The 19,903-nt window shown below is 44.0% G+C and overlaps 1 protein-coding gene across 2 annotated transcripts; it reads left to right on the forward strand.

The window, feature by feature from the left end:
- Positions 1-10,119: 10,119 nt before the first annotated feature.
- On the forward strand, positions 10,120-19,333 carry LOC137525802 (speedy protein 1-A-like). 2 transcript variants are annotated; one of them, XM_068247004.1, is made up of 6 exons: positions 10,120-10,302; positions 15,902-16,588; positions 16,699-16,757; positions 16,844-16,929; positions 17,130-17,292; positions 18,115-19,333. In XM_068247004.1, the coding sequence occupies exons 2-6, from the start codon at positions 16,561-16,563 to the stop codon at positions 18,292-18,294; spliced, it is 516 nt and encodes a 171-aa protein (XP_068103105.1). In that variant the 5' UTR covers positions 10,120-10,302; positions 15,902-16,560; the 3' UTR covers positions 18,295-19,333. The 2 variants fall into 2 exon arrangements, with proteins under 2 accessions (XP_068103105.1, XP_068103106.1); XM_068247005.1 differs by lacking the exon at positions 10,120-10,302 and having other exon boundaries at positions 15,901-16,588.
- The last annotated feature ends 570 nt before the right edge of the window (positions 19,334-19,903 follow it).

Raw genomic sequence — 19,903 nt, forward strand, 5'->3', positions numbered from 1 at the left:
TTTGTTATTCATAAAGCATCAATATGTTTACCAGGTATTGCAGCAATACCATCACCCAGGCAGTCGGGGAACTTCAACGACTTCAATGGGGAAAATACCTGGAACAGCGGTCAGTAAGTCTCTGGTATCTTCCTCCGACTATAAAAAAGAATCCTTACCAATGCGCAAGCGCACGGAAGAGACCGCATGACAATACTTATGTAAGCCCCTCATATCCGATGCATGTTCAGACCACTGTGCTTGTGAAGCAACACCATGTGACCTCATGCTCACTGAATGGGAAAACAATGGGCTTGATTCACTAAGCGGTGCTAACCTAGTTAGCACGCCTAAAGACTTTGGGCATGATAAGTAGGGTGCTAAGTAGGTTAGCACCGTTTTGACAATAAGATCGCGCGCAAAGTCCTGTGTGCAAAACATTGCGCACGTATAGCGCAGTGCGCGCGAAACTTTGCACCGCGATGTGACGATAACGGCACATCCGATGCGCCTATAAGGTCGCATGGAGTGCGGCTTTAAAGTTGCATTGTGCGACGTTAAGGTCGCACCCCATGGGACCTTATAGGAGCATTGGATGCGCCGTTATCGTCCCCTCGCGGTGCGATGTTTCGCTCGCACCACGCTATGCGCGCGCAAAGTTTTGCGCTCGGGACTTTGCGTGCGAGTTGATTTTATCACGCCTAAACTGGGTGTAGACTTGAAGAGGGGCTTTTCACAAGCGTGCTAACAGTTAGCACTGCTTTGTGAATTAAGCAACCAATTAAGTAACCAGAAGCAAATACATATGAGAGTAAACAGTAATCTATACACTAAACATACACACAACAGGCATGTCACATGTGCATCACACCTATTCAGTAGGAGACCTTGGGCAAGACTCCCTAACACTGCTACTGCCTACTGAGCACACCCCAGTGGCTGCAGTTCTGGCACTTTGAGTCCGCCAGGAGAAAAGCACGATATAAATGTTTTGTGTCTTGTCTTCTTCAAAGAAATTACTGTACGCAGTTGGTTGACCTGATTGTGTATTCTCAGTAGTGAATCACAAGCTCCAATGGCCCAAAGGAGGTCAAAACAAGCACAGGCATAACTAAAAAGATCCCTGGGCCACAAAGCTAATGTTTGACTCCCTCCCTCCGTGTTCTCCTAAAACCAATGCAATAAACTCTGTTCATTTTGCCCGGGACTTAAAATATTTCCCAACACTCTGTACTAATGCTCTCCTCTTCTCACATTGTACTTCCCATTACTCACTGCCAGGTTAAAATTACATATTATTCCACCCCTCTGAGGGAACCCCAGGTGCTAGGATGGGATCCACCAATCGGGTGCACTTGTAATCAATCTTCTCAAGACCCTTACCTACTCTCCCTTCCCATACTCCAAGAAAGAAGACAAAATCAAGAAACATTTTAAAAGCAGTTGTGGGGTTATTTTAATTACAGAACATTTGCATGTGTGTGTTTTTTTGCCATATAAAATGCTTTAAACATTCAGCATCAGTGTTTTGACACATTTTACAAGTGATTGCAAGAAAAATAATAGCAGTAGAGTATTGTACCGTGTTAGCCATAGCTTACTCTTAATTTTTTTTTAAGTTAACCAATAAATAGTATCATCTTGATTCAAATCTTCAAGAGAAATAGGTAAGACCTTTTCACAAATTCACCTGGATAATTTTCTGCACCCCATTGCATGGTACCCTCCCAAAGCTGTAAGTTATGTGGGCTGGTTGGTTTTAGGGGAGCACATGTTTACTGGTTCTCTTCCTGTTGTCCCCCATCTCACATACTAGGCAACTTAGCCGATTGGCATAGTTTAGGATGACTAGCATTTGTATAATTTAAGTCAGGTGAATTTAATTTATCTCCAAACAAATATTAGTAGACTCTGTTGTCCCTTCTGTCTCCTGCTTGTTCTGTTGCATGGAAAAAAAATTAAATATTGTATATAAATGAATGGATGTTCCTGCAAAGGTAAAGTACAAAAATGAGCAGCCTGATGATAAGGTACTCTTTAGGCAAATCCGTGTGAAAACTGTGCCCTGAAAAGGCTCTTTTTCAAAAAGAACATATTTTCACCAATCTGGCACTGCATTATATATGTATATATATATATATATCATGCATACGGTATAAGGATTGTCGCGTTTACAAGTGCTGTTGTGAACAAATGCGTGCTTCCGTCGCTGCCCGGCAGAGCAATGGTTGGTGAATGGGAACATGTGAATGAATGACCACTGCTTCACCGAGCATGCACCAGGACCGAGAGTGCCCTCTGCTGGTCTTCCTCCCACTCTGATCGTGGGTGTTTTTGGTTCCCGCGATCGGGCTGGTGCGCGGGTACGCTAGAGCGTGACACGCTTCCGGTGGACCTGAGGCTGTGTCCTATAAAGTATCCCGGATTGGATTACGCAAGCTAACCACGCCTCCCTTGAGAAGGCTGGCCGCTTGCCAGTGAAACATGTCGGGTCTCTCGGCGTGATTATCCGAGGGTTGCCATCTGATCCTCCCTCCTCTCCACCGCTGCTTGCAGAACGCTGCCAGGTGCACTCTACCTCCTCAGTTATCTTCGCATGATCCACCGTCCTAGGATAAGAACTTTGCCTGACATTTGAACAACTTCTTTGCCTGACCACCTGGACAGTAGCCACGTATGGCTGGATTTCATGCACTTGAATAACGGAGGATGGTTAATATACGCACTAACAGCTTGGCAGTACTTCTTTTTTGATGTCACATACAAGTTACATCTTTATACGTAAGTCCCTGGAGGGTAAGATTTATGCTGCTGTGTAGCACATTGATGCAAACATCATGGCTTCTGTTGCCCTTCTCCTAAGCTGATTATGAACAGTTCATATTGCATCTGTGCTTGCTATTGAAATCAGCAACTTCTCTTGCTTTGGACTGGCTAATATACATAGTGCCTTTGAATGCTACTTACACTGAACCAATGCCGCTTCTCCTTTTTTGGAATGGCTAATATATATAGTGCTTTTGGATGCTGCTGACACTGAATTAATGCTGCTTTTCTTAGCCTGCATGGCTTGTCTGCTTGCATACCTCAACCTAATCAGCTAAACTTTTCCCGTCGGAAGCTCTGTGGTGTGTAAAAACAGCTATCTTGCCAAGGGCCCAGTGGCGTAACTATGGATCTTTGGGCCTCAGTGCAAGTTTTACATGGGGCCTGCCAAGCATGCGACAACATAACAATTCTTATCTGCAACAATACCTGGCAAGGGCATCCACAGTGTAAGAGGTGTAAGCAGAGGAGGGGGCCAGTTCATTAATGATTACCACTAGTCAAGGCATCTATAGTGATCATTAACAGCAGAGCACCTTAGAAGGGCAAATACTGTGATTGAGGGAGGGCCCCTAGTGGGCCCCTCTGGTCCTGGGGCCCCAGTGCAGTCGCAGCCCTCTTCACCCCCTATTGCTACGCCACTGCTAGAGCCCCATTTCATCTAAATGTATTTCTGGTTACATCAAAAACACAGGAAAAATCATTATATGTTTGTATGACAATGTGATACATGCAATGTTGATGTTAGACTTTATATTCTCTGTGAGAGCTCGTTCACACTAGAGGCGTTTTTGCCATTTTTTTTAAGCAATGGCGATTTTCAAAATCGCCCTGAAAGCACTTTTGCAATGATTCCCTATGAGACAGTTCACATCTGAGCGGTTAATTTCCGATCCGCTCAGAAAAGCGGTGCCTGTACCATTTTGCGATGTTGCCTCAATAGAAGGTATAGGAAAAATGCAAACACTCACAATATCGCTTTGTGCAGCCATTGCGTGAGCGTTTTTGAGAATAAATACATTGTACTTATTGTTTTCTGGATCAAAGAGTTCACTGCCTGACTGACGTCAGGAAGTGAAATAATGCAGTCGCTGTGCAAAAGCAAAAGCACCTAACAAAAACGTCCAACGTACAGATATCGGGAAAAAAAATTGTGTCAAAAAACGGCCAACGCGAATGGCCACGTGGACGGAACACAATGTGAACTAGGCCTAAAGGAAATGTAGAAATGTATGTACTAAACTTTGGCAACAGTCATGTAATGCCCAGCGGTGACACAACAAATATAACAGCTGTAACCAGTATTCACACACATAACAGTGCACATAACATGCATATCTGTTCACTACACCAAAGCATCAGTCATGTATGAAGGTTTTACACCACGCCCCCTCTGCTGTGGCCTGCACCCCCCCCCCCCCCATTTCTAATTGCCCCTCTGCTGTAACCTGCAATCTCCCCCTCCATATTTTACAAGTATCATGTAGTATAAAGATAAGAGGAGGGGGATCTTGCTGTAGAATAAAATAGCAATCAACCAAACAAATCTAATATGACTTCAGATCAGTGATGAGCGAAAATGCAAAAATTATTTTCTCCTAACTTCGCTTCGACAGGCGAATTTTTAAATGAATATTTTTGCGTTAATTTTCGCCTAATGCCCGTTATTTTTGTGTTAAATTCGTAGTTCATCGCGTATGTATTTCCACGTAGTCGTAGTACCGCTATGCGAAGCTTCGCCACGCATGTATTAGTGGATAATTGCGACATTTTTCCGCATAAGGGCATAAGCGTCCGCATTTAGCAACGTTTCTTGCAGATTATTGCGGAAATTTTTGGCATAAGGGCATAAGCGTCCGCATACAGCGAAGTTTCTTGCGGGTTATTGCGGACATTTTTCCGCATAAGGGCATAAGCGTCCGCATACAGCGAAGTTTCTTGCGGGTTATTGCGGACATTTTTCCGCATAAAGGCATAAGCGTCTGCATACTTCAATTTTCGATGCTGGTCGAAAATGCAAATATTTCTGAAGATGTACGCGAAAATTCGCCGAATTCAAAAACGGGATTTTCTATGCGAAAATGACTTGGGCAAAAATTCGCAAGCAACACTGCTTCAGATGCCCATAAACAATACAATTTTAGCAATCGATCTTCCATTAGACAGGGTTTGGATATTGTTGATGGTGCCGATCGAAAAAAAATATTCAATTAATAAATCATTTCATTGATCTATTTTGTGGATCGATTCTATTTGAAATGATCAGATTGGTTATATTTTGTATCCCATGTATGGGGCCGATCAATTCCTTCTAAACGATTTGTTCTGGTCACAATTATGGAATTGTAAGGTCGACCATTCGCTAAAATGATATCGTCAATGGGCACCTAAACTGCTTTCTACTTAAGTAGGGTCGGCTGTAGGTGAGGAGATGCCGGTGTAGGCAGAACTCTGATCTCTTCACAAGGCTTTATGTTTAGGCTTCTTGCACACCAAGACGTTGCATTAGGTGGCACGTTAAGGTCGCATAACGTGCACCTAACACAACGTATGGTGCTGCAAGAGCCGACGGTAGAGTGAGCCGCGTTAGGCGGCTCGAGTCCTATAATGTCTCCCAGAGTGGCGCTGATTGGCCAGCGGGACCACGTGATGCGGAGAGAGACACTCCGCATCACGTGGTCCCGCCGGCCAATCAGTGCCCGCCAGTGCAGTGAATATTAAGTAGCCATGTGCGCGGCTACTGTAGCTGGCTCTCCCCGCCTCCTCTCCGCCCCCCACTGCGCATGTGCAAACAGTCTAACGCGGCTATAGCCGCTCCAACGCCGTAGCATGCTGCACTTTGCACAGAACATGCAGCGTTACATGTAACGCAACGTGGGTTGTGTGAACAGCCCACTTGTGTTACATTGCTGTGCGTTGGGGGAGCGTTACAGGTGCACTAACGTGCGCCTGTAACGTCTTGGTGTGTAAGCAGCCTTAGGGATGAGCTCAAAGTAATTGTTGTATCCAAAGTATTTTTTGCATCAAAATTTATATTTTCACCTGGTGCAAAATATTCAAAACAATTGTGGCCAACAAATGTATGTTATATGAAGGTGTTTTCTCATATCTATTGAATTAATTTAGCAACAATTTGCATGTCCATGTATTTTCAAATATATTCTCATCTGTGTGATGAGACAGGCGAATTTTAAAATGAATATTTTTGCGTTAATTTTCGCCTAATGCTCGTTATTTTTGCGTTAAATTCGTAGTTCATCGCGTATGTATTTCCACGTAGTCGTAGTACCGCTATGCAAAGCTTCGCCACGCATGTATTAGCTGATAATTGCGACATTTTTCTGCATAAGGGCATAAGCGTCCGCATTTAGCGATGTTTCTTGCGGATTATTGCGGAAATTTTTGGCATAAGGGCATAAGCGTCCGCATACAGCGAAGTTTCTTGCGGGTTATTGCAGACATTTTTCCGCATAAGGGCATAAGCGTCCGCATACAGCGAAGTTTCTTGCGGGTTATTGCGGACATTTTTCCGCATAAGGGCATAAGCATCCGTATACTTCAATTTTTGATGCTGGTCGAAAACGCAAATATTTCTGAAGATTTTCGCAAAAATTCGCCGAATTCAAAAACGGGATTTTCGATGCGAAAATGACTTGGGCGAAAATTCGCAAGCAACACTTCTTCAGATGCCCATAAACAATACAATTTTAGCAATCGATCTTCCATTAGACAGGGTTTGGATAGTGTTGATGGTGCCAATCGAAAAAAAATGTTCAATTAATAAATCATTTAATTGATCTATTTTGTGGATCGATTCTATTTAAAATGATCAGATTGGTTATATTTTGTATCCTATGTATGGGGCCGATCAATTCCTTCTAAACGATTTGTTCTGGTCACAATTATGGAATTGTAAGGTCGTCCATTCGCTAAAATGATATCGTCATTGGGCACCTAAACTGCTTTCTACTCAAGTAGGGTCGGCTGTAGGTGAGGAGACGCCGGTGTAGGCAGAACTGTGATCTCTTCACAAGGCTTTATGTTTAGGGATGAGCTCAAAATAATTGTTGTATCCAAAGTATTTTTTGCATCAAAATTTATATTTTCACCTGGTGCAAAATTTTCAAAACAATTATGGCCAACAAATGTATGTTATATGAAGGTGTTTTCTCATATCTATTGAATTAATTTAGCAACAATTTGCACGTCCATGTATTTTCACATATATTCTCATCTGTGCGATGAGACAGGCGAATTTTAAAATGAATATTTTTGCGTTAATTTTCGCCTAATGCCCGTTATTTTTGCGTTAAATTTGTAGTTCATCGCGTATGTATTTTCACGTAGTCGTAGTACCGCTATGCAAAGCTTCGCCACGCATGTATTAGCGGATAATTGTGACATTTTTCTGCATAAGGGCATAAGCGTCCGCATTTAGCGACGTTTCTTGCGGATTATTGCGGAAATGTTTGGCATAAGGGCATAAGCGTCCGCATACAGCGAAGTTTCTTGCGGGTTATTGCAGACATTTTTCCGCATAAGGGCATAAGCGTCCGCATACAGCGAAGTTTCTTGCGGGTTATTGCGGACATTTTTCCGCATAAGGGCATAAGCATCCGCATACTTCAATTTTTGATGCTGGTCGAAAACGCGAATATTTCTGAAGATTTTCGCAAAAATTCGCCGAATTCAAAAACGGGATTTTCGATGCGAAAATGACTTGGGCGAAAATTTGCAAGCAACACTGCTTCAGATGCCCATAAACAATACAATTTTAGCAATCGATCTTCCATTAGACAGGGTTTGGATAGTGTTGATGGTGCCAATCGAAAAAAAATGTTCAATTAATAAATCATTTAATTGATCTATTTTGTGGATCGATTCTATTTAAAATGATCAGATTGGTTATATTTTGTATCCCATGTATGGGGCCGATCAATTCCTTCTAAACGATTTGTTCTGGTCACAATTATGGAATTGTAAGGTCGACCATTCGCTAAAATGATATCGTCATTGGGCACCTAAACTGCTTTCTACTTAAGTAGGGTCGGCTGTAGGTGAGGAGACGCCGGTGTAGGCAGAACTCTGATCTCTTCACAAGGCTTTATGTTTAGGGATGAGCTCAAAGTCATTGTTGTATTCAAAGTATTTTTTGCATCAAAATTTATATTTTCAGCTGGTGCAAAATTTTCAAAAAAATGATGGCCAACAAATGTATGTTATATGAAGGTGTTTTCTCATATCTATTGACTTCAATTAATTTAGCAAAAATTTGCATGTCCATGTATTTTCATATATATTCTCATCTGTGCGGTTATAGCTGACCAGCATCTCTTTACAGCAATCATCAAAATACAAGAAATACAGTGCTCAACTTCATGTGAAGTAAAAGGAAAATGGATCACCCAATCACAGCAGCAGTATCTTCCCAAAGAGCAGGGAGTACCCCACTCTAATAGCATGAATCTGGGGGACCCCTTGACCTAATGGCTAAGCCCTACAATGGAGACCGGTCTCCCACACACCATACAGCCCCATCATGCATAGCTCCCAACTGTCCCTCTTTCGGAGGGACAGTCCCTCTTTGGGAGCCCTGTCCCTGTTTCCTCCTGATTTGTCCATCTTTCAGGACATTGTCCCTCTTTCTATGTAACTATATATATTTCTCTACTAAAATGTGTTTGATTGACTCTATGACAAAAAATCGCACAAACACATATGCAGCAAAACCTTGGGCAAGTCTCCCTAACATTGCTATTGCCTATAGAGCGTGTCCTAGTGGCTGCAGCTCTGGTGCTTTGAGTCCGCCAGGAGAAAAGCGTGATATAAATGTTCTGTGTTTTGATTGTTTGCGTTTCTGGTATGCGTTTTATGCAAATGTTTTGGAATGTGGCTAGTATAAAAACACATTTTCGTCTTCTCTCACCACTAGCAAATTAACAGGAAACGAAAATACATTATCAAACTTGTTTTTTTATACAAAAACGCATAAAAAACGAACGAAATAAGAAGCTATACCCGTGTGTCACCATTGACATACATTGGCCTCGATTCATAAAGCATTCCCGCATTCGGAAATGCAAAAAAACGCTCACTTTACCGACCACACACCAAAATATGCATTCATAAAGGCTTTTTCCGCATGAAAAGCCGACATTTGCGAGCAGAGTGATCAATCACCGCCTTGCGCGGTGATTATCACAGCAACAGTAACAAATGTCAATTCATAAAGATTAGAGGTAGCGGTATGCGGACGGGTATTACCGCTACCTCTGATGTGGCGAGAAGCGTGCGGAATCCGTTGCAGTGAATGGGACAGACCTCCCAAGCAGCTGCAGAGAGAACACCGCACGGAGGGATTCCGCCTGCTTCCCCTGTTTCCGCACGTCTCCCGACAGCCTAACGCCTGCCTACAGCGGAGTATCTCCGCACGTATATCACAAGTAGCTAAATTTTTATGAATTACCACCCTGAAGGCGGAAATACCGACAGCGGTGTTTCCCCGCTCGACTTTCCCCGCTCGCAGGCAGTTTTATGAATCGAGGCCATTGTGTGCGTTTTAAATGCGTTTTGGAAAAATATGCAGCAAGTTTTTTAAAAAAAAGCACATTGCAAAACGCAAACAAAAGCATTTTTTCATGCGGCAATTGACTTACATTATGCGCGTTAATGCTAGTGTTTTACGTAATGCCAGTGTTTCTGCTGCGTGTTCCTACCGTCGGTGTCAGTCGGTGCAGCTTGGTAAGATGCGCTACCATTTATTTTCTACTTTGCATAATATTTCCAAATAATATATTGTTGCCATTCAAAATACTAGGAAGATCATTTAAATGTTGTGATAGCCAGGACAAATGGGCAAATAAAATATGTGTTTTTTGTCTACAGTATCATTGTTTATTTTAAAACTATAGGGAATAGAATGTGAAAAATAGCGATTTTTTTCATTTTTTCCTTGTTTTTTCTTTAAAAATGAATAGAAAATAAAGTAATAACTGCAAACAAGTATCACCCCCAAAAAGCCTAATTTGCAGTGAAAAAAATAAGATATAGATCATCTAAGTGTGATAAGCAGTGATAAAGTTATGGCTAAATGAATGGGAATAGGAAATTGCTACATTACTGCAGCTAGTTGGTCAGCTGACCTGCTGGGGAGGGACAGTTGCCTGGCACATGCAGCTGTGAGATTGGCCGTGAGACTGGCCCTGAGACTGGCCGCCAGACTGACCATGAGACCTGCCGTGAGACTAGCCGTGAGACTGGCAGTTGATAAAGCAGTTAAGAATGGCAGTTGGTCCTCATTCACATGCAAGCCATCGATCAGGAAACATCTCAACGGATTTTCTCCTGCTTCTTTGGTTTTCAGTGAATATTTGTGACTTCCAGTCGATTTTTTTTACTCCAAAGCGACATTTCTAGTGACTCACTATCAACCAGTGACATTTTTAACCAGTTTTGCTCATTTTTGCCCAAGATGAGTGCCAGACAAGACACCGAGAGGTAAGTGGAGCCACCAGAGGCCATCAGAGAGCTTTAGGGGATGGAAAACCAGTGAGGAGAGCCCTGCTACTAATTCTGGGCTGCATGGGGGCCTTTTATTGCCAGATTGTGGGATATTTATCTTTCTGGTGACATGTGGAGTAGGTAGGCCTTAGGACTAGCTTTCTCCTTGGTGACAGTTGGAGTAGCCTAGGTAGGGCTTAAGGTGGCCACTAATGATCCAATCTTTTTCATCCAATCTTACCATTTCTATGTAATATAAGGTAACTGCCTGAAGTATCCATTCCGTACATATTCAATCAGTTTACCCTTATACTACGTAGATTTGGTAAGATTGGATGAAAAAGATTGGATCATTAGTGGCCACCATTAGGCCTAGCATCAGTGCCAGATCATCCAAAATGTAAACCTAGGCAGTTGCCTAGGGCATAGGGGGAAAGTATAGGGGCCTGGTGGATGCTAGCCCCCATCAAATGTGGAGCTAGTCTACTTTAGGGGACCCAGCGCAAATCCCCATAGACAATTGGAACTGAGCTGAAAACTGAAAGAATTTCCGCTTTCAGCTTGTTTTAAACCCCACAAGTTATATATGTATGGAAAGCTAAGATTCTCCTCTAACGAATTCTGGCACTTTCGGTGAGAAAAACCTTAAACTCACCGTGCAGGAAGCGCCGAAAGTCCGCAATCGTGGCTCCGTCGGCCATTTTAGCTGTCTGCTGCTGCTGTTTATCTCCCTCCTCATTGGAGGGATTGTTAGCTGGGGGCGTGCCAGGAAGAAAAAGTGAACTCCACACGCCACCCAGTGGCTGAGTGATAAAACATAAGTTGCTCTGAACTTGGGCATGGGAATAATAATGTATTATAATACATTAATACATTATTATTAAAATAATGTTATTTATACGCACACCTGCTTTAGTGGAGTCACTGTCCCCTTGCCCGCTCGCTTCGCTCGCTGGGCTGCGGGCTCGGTCCTCGCTTTGCTCGGACAATTTTTTATTCCTACTCTATGTCCACATGGATAGTGGAGATTGCACGCACATCTGCTTTAGTGGAGTCACTGTCCCCTTGCCCGCTCGCTTCGCTCGCTGGGCTGCGGGCTCGGTCCTCGCTTCGCTCGGACAACTTTTTATTCCTACTCTATGTCCACATGGATAGTGGAGATTGCACACACACCTGCTTTAGTGGAGTCACTGTCCCCTTGCCCGCTCGCTTCGCTCGCTGGGCTGCGGGCTCGGTCCTCGCTTCGCTCGGACAACTTTTTATTCCTACTCTATGTCCACATGGATAGTGGAGATTGCACGCACACCTGCTTTAGTGGAGTCACTGTCCCCTTGCCCGCTCGCTTCGCTCGCTGGGCTACGGGCTCGGTCCTCGCTTCGCTCGGACAACTTTTTATTCCTACTCTATGTCCACATGGATAGTGGAGATTGCACGCACACCTTAATTATTTTCATTATTTTTTTTATTATTTCATTAAATGCATTTCTTGTATTTTTGCAAGTTTTAAATTACAATGACAGTTTTCAATACAAGAATTACTTGTATTCCACAGCCACTAGGTGGCGTGTGGAGTTCACTTTTTCTTCCTGGCACGCCCCCAGCTAACAATCCCTCCAATGAGGAGGGAGACAAACAGCAGCAGCAGCAGAGCTAAGATGGCCGACGGAGCCACGATTGCGGACTTTCGGCGCTTCCTGCACGGTGAGTTTAAGGTTTTTCTCACCGAAAGTGCCAGAATTCGTTAGAGGAGAATCTTAGCTTTCCATACATATATAACTTGTGGGGTTTTAAACTAGCTGAAAGCGGAAATTCGTTCCGTTTTCAGCACAGTTCCAATTGTCTATGGGGATTTGCGCTGGGTCCCCTAAAGTAGACTAGCGCCTCAAATGTTACTAAAAAAAACAGGTGACCATCTGCGGTGTGTAAAAACAGCTATCTTGCCAAGGGCCCAGTGGCGTAGCTAAGGATCTTTGGGCCTCAGTGCAAGTTTTACATGGGGCCTGCCAACATAACAATTCTTATCTGCAACAATACCTGGCAAGGGCATCCACAGTGTAAGAGGTGTAAGCAGAGGAGGGGGACAGTTCATTAATGATCACCACTAGTCAAGGCATCTATAGAAGTGATCAGTAACAGCATAGCACCTTAGAAGGGCAAATACTGTGGATGAGGGAGGGCCCCTAGTGGGCCCCAATGGTCCTGGGGCCCCAGTGCAGTCGCAGCCCTTTTCACCCCCTATTGCTACGCCACTGCTAGGGCCCCATTTCATCTAATTGTATTTCTGGTTACATCAAAAACACAGGAAAAATCATTATATGTTTTTATGACAATGTGATACATGCAATGTTAATTTTAGACTTTATAGTCTCTGTGAGAGCTCGTTCACATTAGAGGCGTTTCTGCCATTTTTTAAGCGCTGGCGATTTTCAAAATCGCCCTGAAAGCGTCGAATTTTCGCCTAATTTCGTTTAGACAGGCAAATTTTTTATCTAATATTTTCGCCTAATGCCCGTTATTTTTGCATTAAATTCGTAGTTCATCGCGTATGTATTTCAGCATAGTCATAGTACCGCTATGCGAAGCTTCGCCACGCATGTATTAGCGGATTATTGTGACATTTTTCGGCATAAGGGCATAAGCGTCCGCATGCAGCGAAGTTTCTTGCGGATTATTGTGGACATTTTTCCGCATAAGAGCATAAGCGTCCGCATACTTCAATTTTCGATGCTGGTCGAAAACACAAATATTTCTGAAGATTTTCGCGAAAATTCCCCGAATTCAAAAATGGGATTTTCGATACGAAAATGACTTGGGCGAAAATTCGCAAGCAACACTGCTTCAGATGACCATAAACGATACAATTTTAGCAATCGATCTTCCAATAGACAGGGTTTGGATAGTGTTGATGGTGCCAATCGACAAAAAAATGTTGAATTAATAAATTATTTAATTGATCTATTTTGTGGATCGATTCTATTTGAAATGATCAGATTGGTTATATTTTGTATCCCATGTATGGGGCCGATCAATTCCTTCTAAGCGATTTGTTCTGGTCACAATTATGGAATTGTAAGGTCGACCATTCGCTAAAATGATATCGTCATTGGGCACCTAAACTGCTTTCTACTCAAGTAGGGTCGGCTGTAGGTGAGGAGACGTCGGTGTAGGCAGAACTCTGATCTCTTCACACGGCTTTATGTTTAGGGATGAGCTCAAAGTAATTGTTGTATCCAAAGTATTTTTTGCATCAAAATTTATATTTTCACCTGGTGCAAAATTTTCAAAGAAATGATGGCCAACGAATGTATGTTATATGAAGGTGTTTTCTCATATCTATTGACTTCAATTAATTTAGCAACAATTTGCATGTCCATGTATTTTCACATATATTCTCATCTGTGCGCAAATGTCATCATCATGAGAGACAAAATCGGAGGGGACTGGAGTGGGTGCAACAGAGGAATAGAAGGCTGAAGAAGCAGAGACTGGGGTAACGGAGGGAAAGTGGGGAGAGAAGGAGGACAGAGAGAAAAGCAGATGGAAAGCTGCATGCAAAAATCAAGTGTGTGTGGAAGACATGGTTCAGCAATCTGCTATATTGGATAAATAAAAAAGCATCAATAAACAATCACTATTGTTCTGCGCCTCCTGCTCACTTGTCATCACCCTTCCCCTCTCTATAGAGCAGAATGGGTTATAGCCGACCAGCATCTCTGTACAGCGATCATCAAAATACAAGAAATACAGTGCTCAACTTCATGTGAAGTAATAGGAAAATTGATCACCCAATTACAGCAACAGTATCTTCCCACAGGGCAGGGAGTACCCCGCTCTAATAGCATAAATCGGGGGGACCCCTTGTCCTAATGGCATCAGGGCCGGTTCTAGTAACAATGGGGCCCCCGGGCAAAATTAACCCCTGGGCCCGCCAATAAACACCCCCAATACAAAAATTGGCAGTAGAGACCCTTTATTGCAGCCAAAAGGACCCTGAGGAGGGGGCTGACACCAACTGGCTCACCTGAAAACTCTGTAGGGGCATCGAGGAACTCCAGTTAAGTTGGGGAGAGACACCTTGGGGCCCCTACAGGTTCTGGGGCCCTAGGGCAATTGCCCCCTTTGCCTCTATGGTAGAGCCGGCCCTGAATGGCATAGCCCTACAATGGAGACCGGTCTCCCACACACCACACAGCCCCATTGCGCATAGCTCCCAATTGTCCCTCTTTCGGAAGCCCTGTCCCTTTGTCCCTGTTTCCTCCTCATTTGTCCATCTTTCAGGACATTGTCCCTCTTTCTATGTAAATATATATATTTCTCTACTAAAAAATGTGTTTGACTCTAAACTTTATTCCCATCCTTGAAATTGAACTTGAAAGTTCACTGAGGCGCTACACCTGCTAATGCCGAAATTCTGTTTTGTCCCCACGTTTATTGCCTGATGAAGCGGGCTGGGCCTGCGAAACGCGTTGCACTTTTTTGGGGTACTATTTAATAAATGTGATTGCTACTATTCAGACAGTCTTTCGTGTCTGCTTTATGGAGGTAAGTCCACCACTTCCTCCCAGCAAATTTTAAAGTTTTTATCCGCTTTTATCTTTTATTTATTTTGCTGGCGCCTCTGTTCTCCTACTGCTATACAGGCACAATGGTGCGTAATGTGACACTGGAACGGGGCACAATGCATTACATCAATATGCACTGTAAATGTAAAATTGTGCATCCGGCGCAGTGTGAACCCAGCCAAAGTTTAATGCAATCAATGGCCTCAATTCACTACGATCATGCTGGAGATAATAAGGCAAGAGAAAACTTGCCACCACACAGTGAGAGTTATCTTATCTCTTCATTCCTTAAGTTACCTACTCTGTAGTTAAGTTACCTCCTCTGTGGTTATGTTCAACTTTAACTTTAGAATTCTGGAGTTATTTTAAGGATTGAAGAGTTAACTTAAAGACAGAAGAGTTAACTTTAGGTTTGCCTGAGATAAAATGTTTCCTGAATACTACATGCCTCATCACCATGGTGATAACTTTAGAAACGTTATTAAAGATAGGAGATAAGCTTAGTGAATTGAGGCCAATGTAATCATAGGTGTAGTAAACTGTGGCCACTGGGTAATAGTATAAAGCCAATAATACTAAAATATTGTAGTATATTTAATTAGAGTATATGGCAGGTGAACATCTATGTGTACAGTGCTGCCCATAATTATTCATGCCCCAATAAAGGCTTTTCTATTGATCATTGAGAAGGGTATGAATAATTTTGGACAGTAATGCCTCTTGTACATCGTCTTTTGGGAGACACCTATGTCATTTCCTGTCAAAAAATTACTTGCTGGTTGAATAAAAGTAACTTTAAGTCAAAATTTGCCAGGGGTATGAATAATTATGGGCAGCACTGTAAGTACACTTTATTAGATTATAAGATTTAGCTTCAGCTCCACTAGCTCCGGGTGCAATGCGGTTTTCCAGATAACGTGTGTGTTCATATGCGATATACACACGCATTGCCCAGAGCTGTGCTATGTATGTTAATGGACATTATCACAGGAATGCTTTAACTTACACTGTGTATTTTACATCTTCTCCTACAGAGCAAACACCATCAGCTTCTCTCCATCTGATTCCCAGGATGGGAGCGTCATGACTGGTGGGTCTGGATCCTCCCCAGACTCTGACTTTGCAGTGCCTGCAGTGCCTATCTATTATGCACCTGTGCCAACTGCAAATGAGAGTTTCACCATCCACACTCTCTCCATGGCACAGGTTGCAGAGGCCTTGGATGGGGTTGATGAAACATCTCCATCACCCACCAGTGATCTGACTGCACCAGCTGCAGCAGTCCCATCCAACCCTGCACAGCTTTTAGATAGGCCTGCAGAGACACCTACACCACCAGGCAAAGTCGTTTCTGAATCTGAGTCTGCCAGCACACTCAGAACACCTGAGACTCCGAGTCCCATTGTGTCATCTGAGTCTCCCAGCTCACTCAGTACACGAGTCTCCGAGTCCCATTGTGTCATCTGAGTCTGCCAGCTCACTCAGAACACAGGAGTCTCCAGACCCATTCAGAACACCTGACAATCCCATCCGAATCAGACAGAGAGGACCTCGCATTCCCTCTCCACTCATCACTCCTGCAAACGAGGATGTGCCGTACAGGAGTGTGAAGTGGGAGAGTGTGACAGACACCGACCAACCAGCCAGAGCCCGTCCATCAGATTCTCAGAAGCCAGTCACCATCACAAGAGAGATGAGGAGAGCCTTCCACAAGCTCCTTGGTGAGATATTTAACCTGTTTAACCATTAGAAAAACCATTATCTTCATTACAGCAAAGCCATTTCTATAACATACCACGATTCTCATATTTTACCGTTTTGTCTCACACAGATGACCGCGCCATTGAAATCTTCCTGCAACATGATGGATGCAAAAGAGTTTCAGACAAGGTAAATATTAGCAAATGTACCATAGAAGTCTTGGTTTGTCTATCAGTAAAAGCTAATTGTCTCTGTATTTGTGTTTCCCATTACAGTACCTGCTTGCCATGGTGCTCGTCTACTTCAGCAGAGCTGGCCTCTCCATTGCCGAATACAACATCCGGAACTTCTACGCTGCTCTGTAAGTATATGATGTCTTCTTCTCATGCATATTTTCATATAGCTGACAGTAGAGGGGTAACTTATATTGGGGGGCTCCATGACACCCTTCCTTCCCTCTTCTGCCATGGGTCTGGTAGCATATAGATATACAGTATACAGCTAGCAATACAAATAGGTATGTTTTTATAGCACATTCTTATTATTCCATCATTTTTTCAGGTTCCTGGCCAACCAGATGGAAGAAGACATCCCATTCTATTACTCCATCTTCCTGTTCGCCGATTGGTACTTCAGCAGCGAAGAAGACTTCAAGGAGGCCACGAAGACCCTCTTTAGACGGATGAGATTCCGGGCCTGGGTCAGTCGTGAGGAGTGCCGCCATGTAAGTAAAAAAAAAAATCTAAATCCTAAACACTAATCTGATACCACTCAGCTCTACCTCTAGAGCCCGGCATCTCTTCCTGCACTCATCTAATCACCCAATGCAGGAGATGCCGGGCACTAGGGGGAAAACTAAGCAGTGACAGGAGGACACACATTGCTGGACTATGTTGGAGCAGGTGACATCATCATGGCGTCCACCGTACTCTGCATAATGTCAGCTGGGGAGGACAGGACACAGGATGGAGAGAGAGGGTGAAACCACTACACACCAGGGAAGCTCTATTCAGGTTTCCTTTAGCCTGTATCTCTGGGAACAGAATTTGGGTACCCCATAGGCGTCCATGGGGAGGGTTTTAAGGTTAGGTGTGGGGGGTTAAAGCCTTACTTTAAACGAGTTATAGTTACCTGTGCTTCCTTGTCCTTCAAAGCCATCCTGAAGACCCCTAATCACCCGACTATCACCTAATCACCTGGATATTTTTGGATATTTTATAAATGTGAAGTACTGCTTTTATTTAAAATCTATAAACAAAATTGCACTCACATTTTAAAAAAAGCATTCATTAGCATGTAAACAGGGAGTCACATGTTCCTGGGACCTCTCCCCCCGCTCTTTGGCTAAGGTTAGGCATGTGCGGGGGGGGGGGGGGGGGCATTTGCGTCACTCTCCAGCCTAAAATTAAAATCCTGCAGCCTTCTTGTAAAATAAAGTTATAATTACCTGCGCTGCCTTGTCCCTCGAAGCCATCCTGAAGACCCCGAATTACCCGACTTCTTACTTTATAAACGTCTAACGTGTATGTTTGTTTAATTCCCTTAGGTCATGAAGAAACTGAGTCATCGGGGATGGAGAAGAAAGAGAATGGACCATCATGGCCTGGCCCATCGGGATTTCAGGATGACCACAGAGGAATGCACTGCTATGGAACCAGGGAGCGGATATGTCTGTGACCAGTGTTCTAGGTCCAGGCCCCGCTCCTGGTGTTGCATCATGCAGTGATTGTTACATCCTGCCAGGGCAGTTGCAGCTCCTGTCATCTCCATCCATGTCCTGCAACTCTTTCCATCCTGTCCAGCGACTTCCATCACCTGCAGTGAAGTCATTCATGCAGGCTCTGACATGGAGTCCAACATCAACCACCTCATACATTTCCATCCTTCTCATGCAGCTCCTGAGAATTCTTCCATCTGCTTACGTTTTTGCTGTCATCTGCTTTTAATATCTTTTTGCCACAGTGTCTGTCAGAGTTTCCATCTCCTCCGGCTCCTGGCTTTTCCTACATTCTTACTCATTTCCTGCAGTACCTGTCATCACCTGCAGTGAGCGACTTCTGCAGCCATCAGCTGCAGCTCCTATCTTTTCCTGCAGTGCCTGTCATCATCTGCAGTGAGCGACTTCTGCAGCTATCACCTGCAGCTCCTATCTTTACCTGCAGTGGCTCCTCTACTGCAGCGAGCGACTCTTACAAATCATTTCCTGCAGTGCCTGTCATCTCTTGCAGTGATCTTCCCCTTTAATTTATTTCCTGCAGTGACTCCTCTACTGCAGTGAGCGACTCATTCAATTCATTTCCTGCTGTGTCTATCATCTCTTGCAGTGAACTTCTTCTTTAATTCATGTTCTGCAGTGTCAGTCATCTCCTGCAGTGAGTGTCTCCTTTGTCCACCGTCATCGATTACAGCCCCAGCCACCTTCAAACATCATTGCTTACATCTTCTACCATCTTGAACCACCTTTGCTTGCAGCTCCTACCATCTTGAACCACCTTTGCTTGCAACTCCTGCCATCTTGAACCATCTTTGCTTGCAGCTCCTACCATCTTGAACCACCTTTTCTTGCAGTCCCAGGCATTTTCCACCATCATTGCTTGCAGCTCCTGCCATCTTGAACCACCTTTGCTTCCAACTCCTGCCATCTTGAACCACCTTTGCTTGCAACTCCTGCCATCTGAAACCATCTTTGCATGCAGCTCCTGCCATCTTGAAACATCTTTTCTTACAGTCCCAGCCATCCTCCACCATCATTGCTTGCAGCTCCTACCATCTTCTGCAAACATTGTAGCGGCAATGGGAAACTGGGAAGGGGGCGGGGGGTGTTAGTGTTAGGAAAGGAGAGGTAAAGGCTAACATTAGAATGGGGGGGGGGAGGTTAGTGTTAGGAGCAGAGAGGGAAAGGCTAGTGTTAAGAATAGAGAGGGGGAGGTTAGTGTTAGGAGAGGAGAAGGCTAGTGTTAGGTGTAGAAATGGGAGGTTAAAGTCAGGAGAGGGGAAAGCTAGTGTTAGAAGTGGTGGTGTGGGGGGTGGGGGGTAGTGTTAACAGAGGGGAAGGCTAAGGTTAGGAGTGGAGAGGGGAAGGTTAGTGTTAGGAGTGGAGAAGGTAGAGGTAAGTGTTAGGAGTGCAGAGGGGGCAGGTTAGTATTAGGAGAGGGGAAGGCTAGTGTAAGGAGGGGAGAGGTGGGAGGTGAGTGTTAGGAGTGGATAGGGGGGATGCTAGTGTTTGCAGTAGAGAAGGGGGAGGTTAGTGTTAGGAGTGAAGACGGGGAAGGTTAGTGTAAGGAGAGGGGAAGGCTAGTGTTAGGAGTGGAGAAGGGGAAGGTAGGAGAGAAGAA

The sequence above is a fragment of the Hyperolius riggenbachi genome, chromosome 7 (genome assembly GCF_040937935.1).
Source record: "Hyperolius riggenbachi isolate aHypRig1 chromosome 7, aHypRig1.pri, whole genome shotgun sequence".
In the NCBI taxonomy this organism is placed as follows: domain Eukaryota; kingdom Metazoa; phylum Chordata; class Amphibia; order Anura; family Hyperoliidae; genus Hyperolius; species Hyperolius riggenbachi.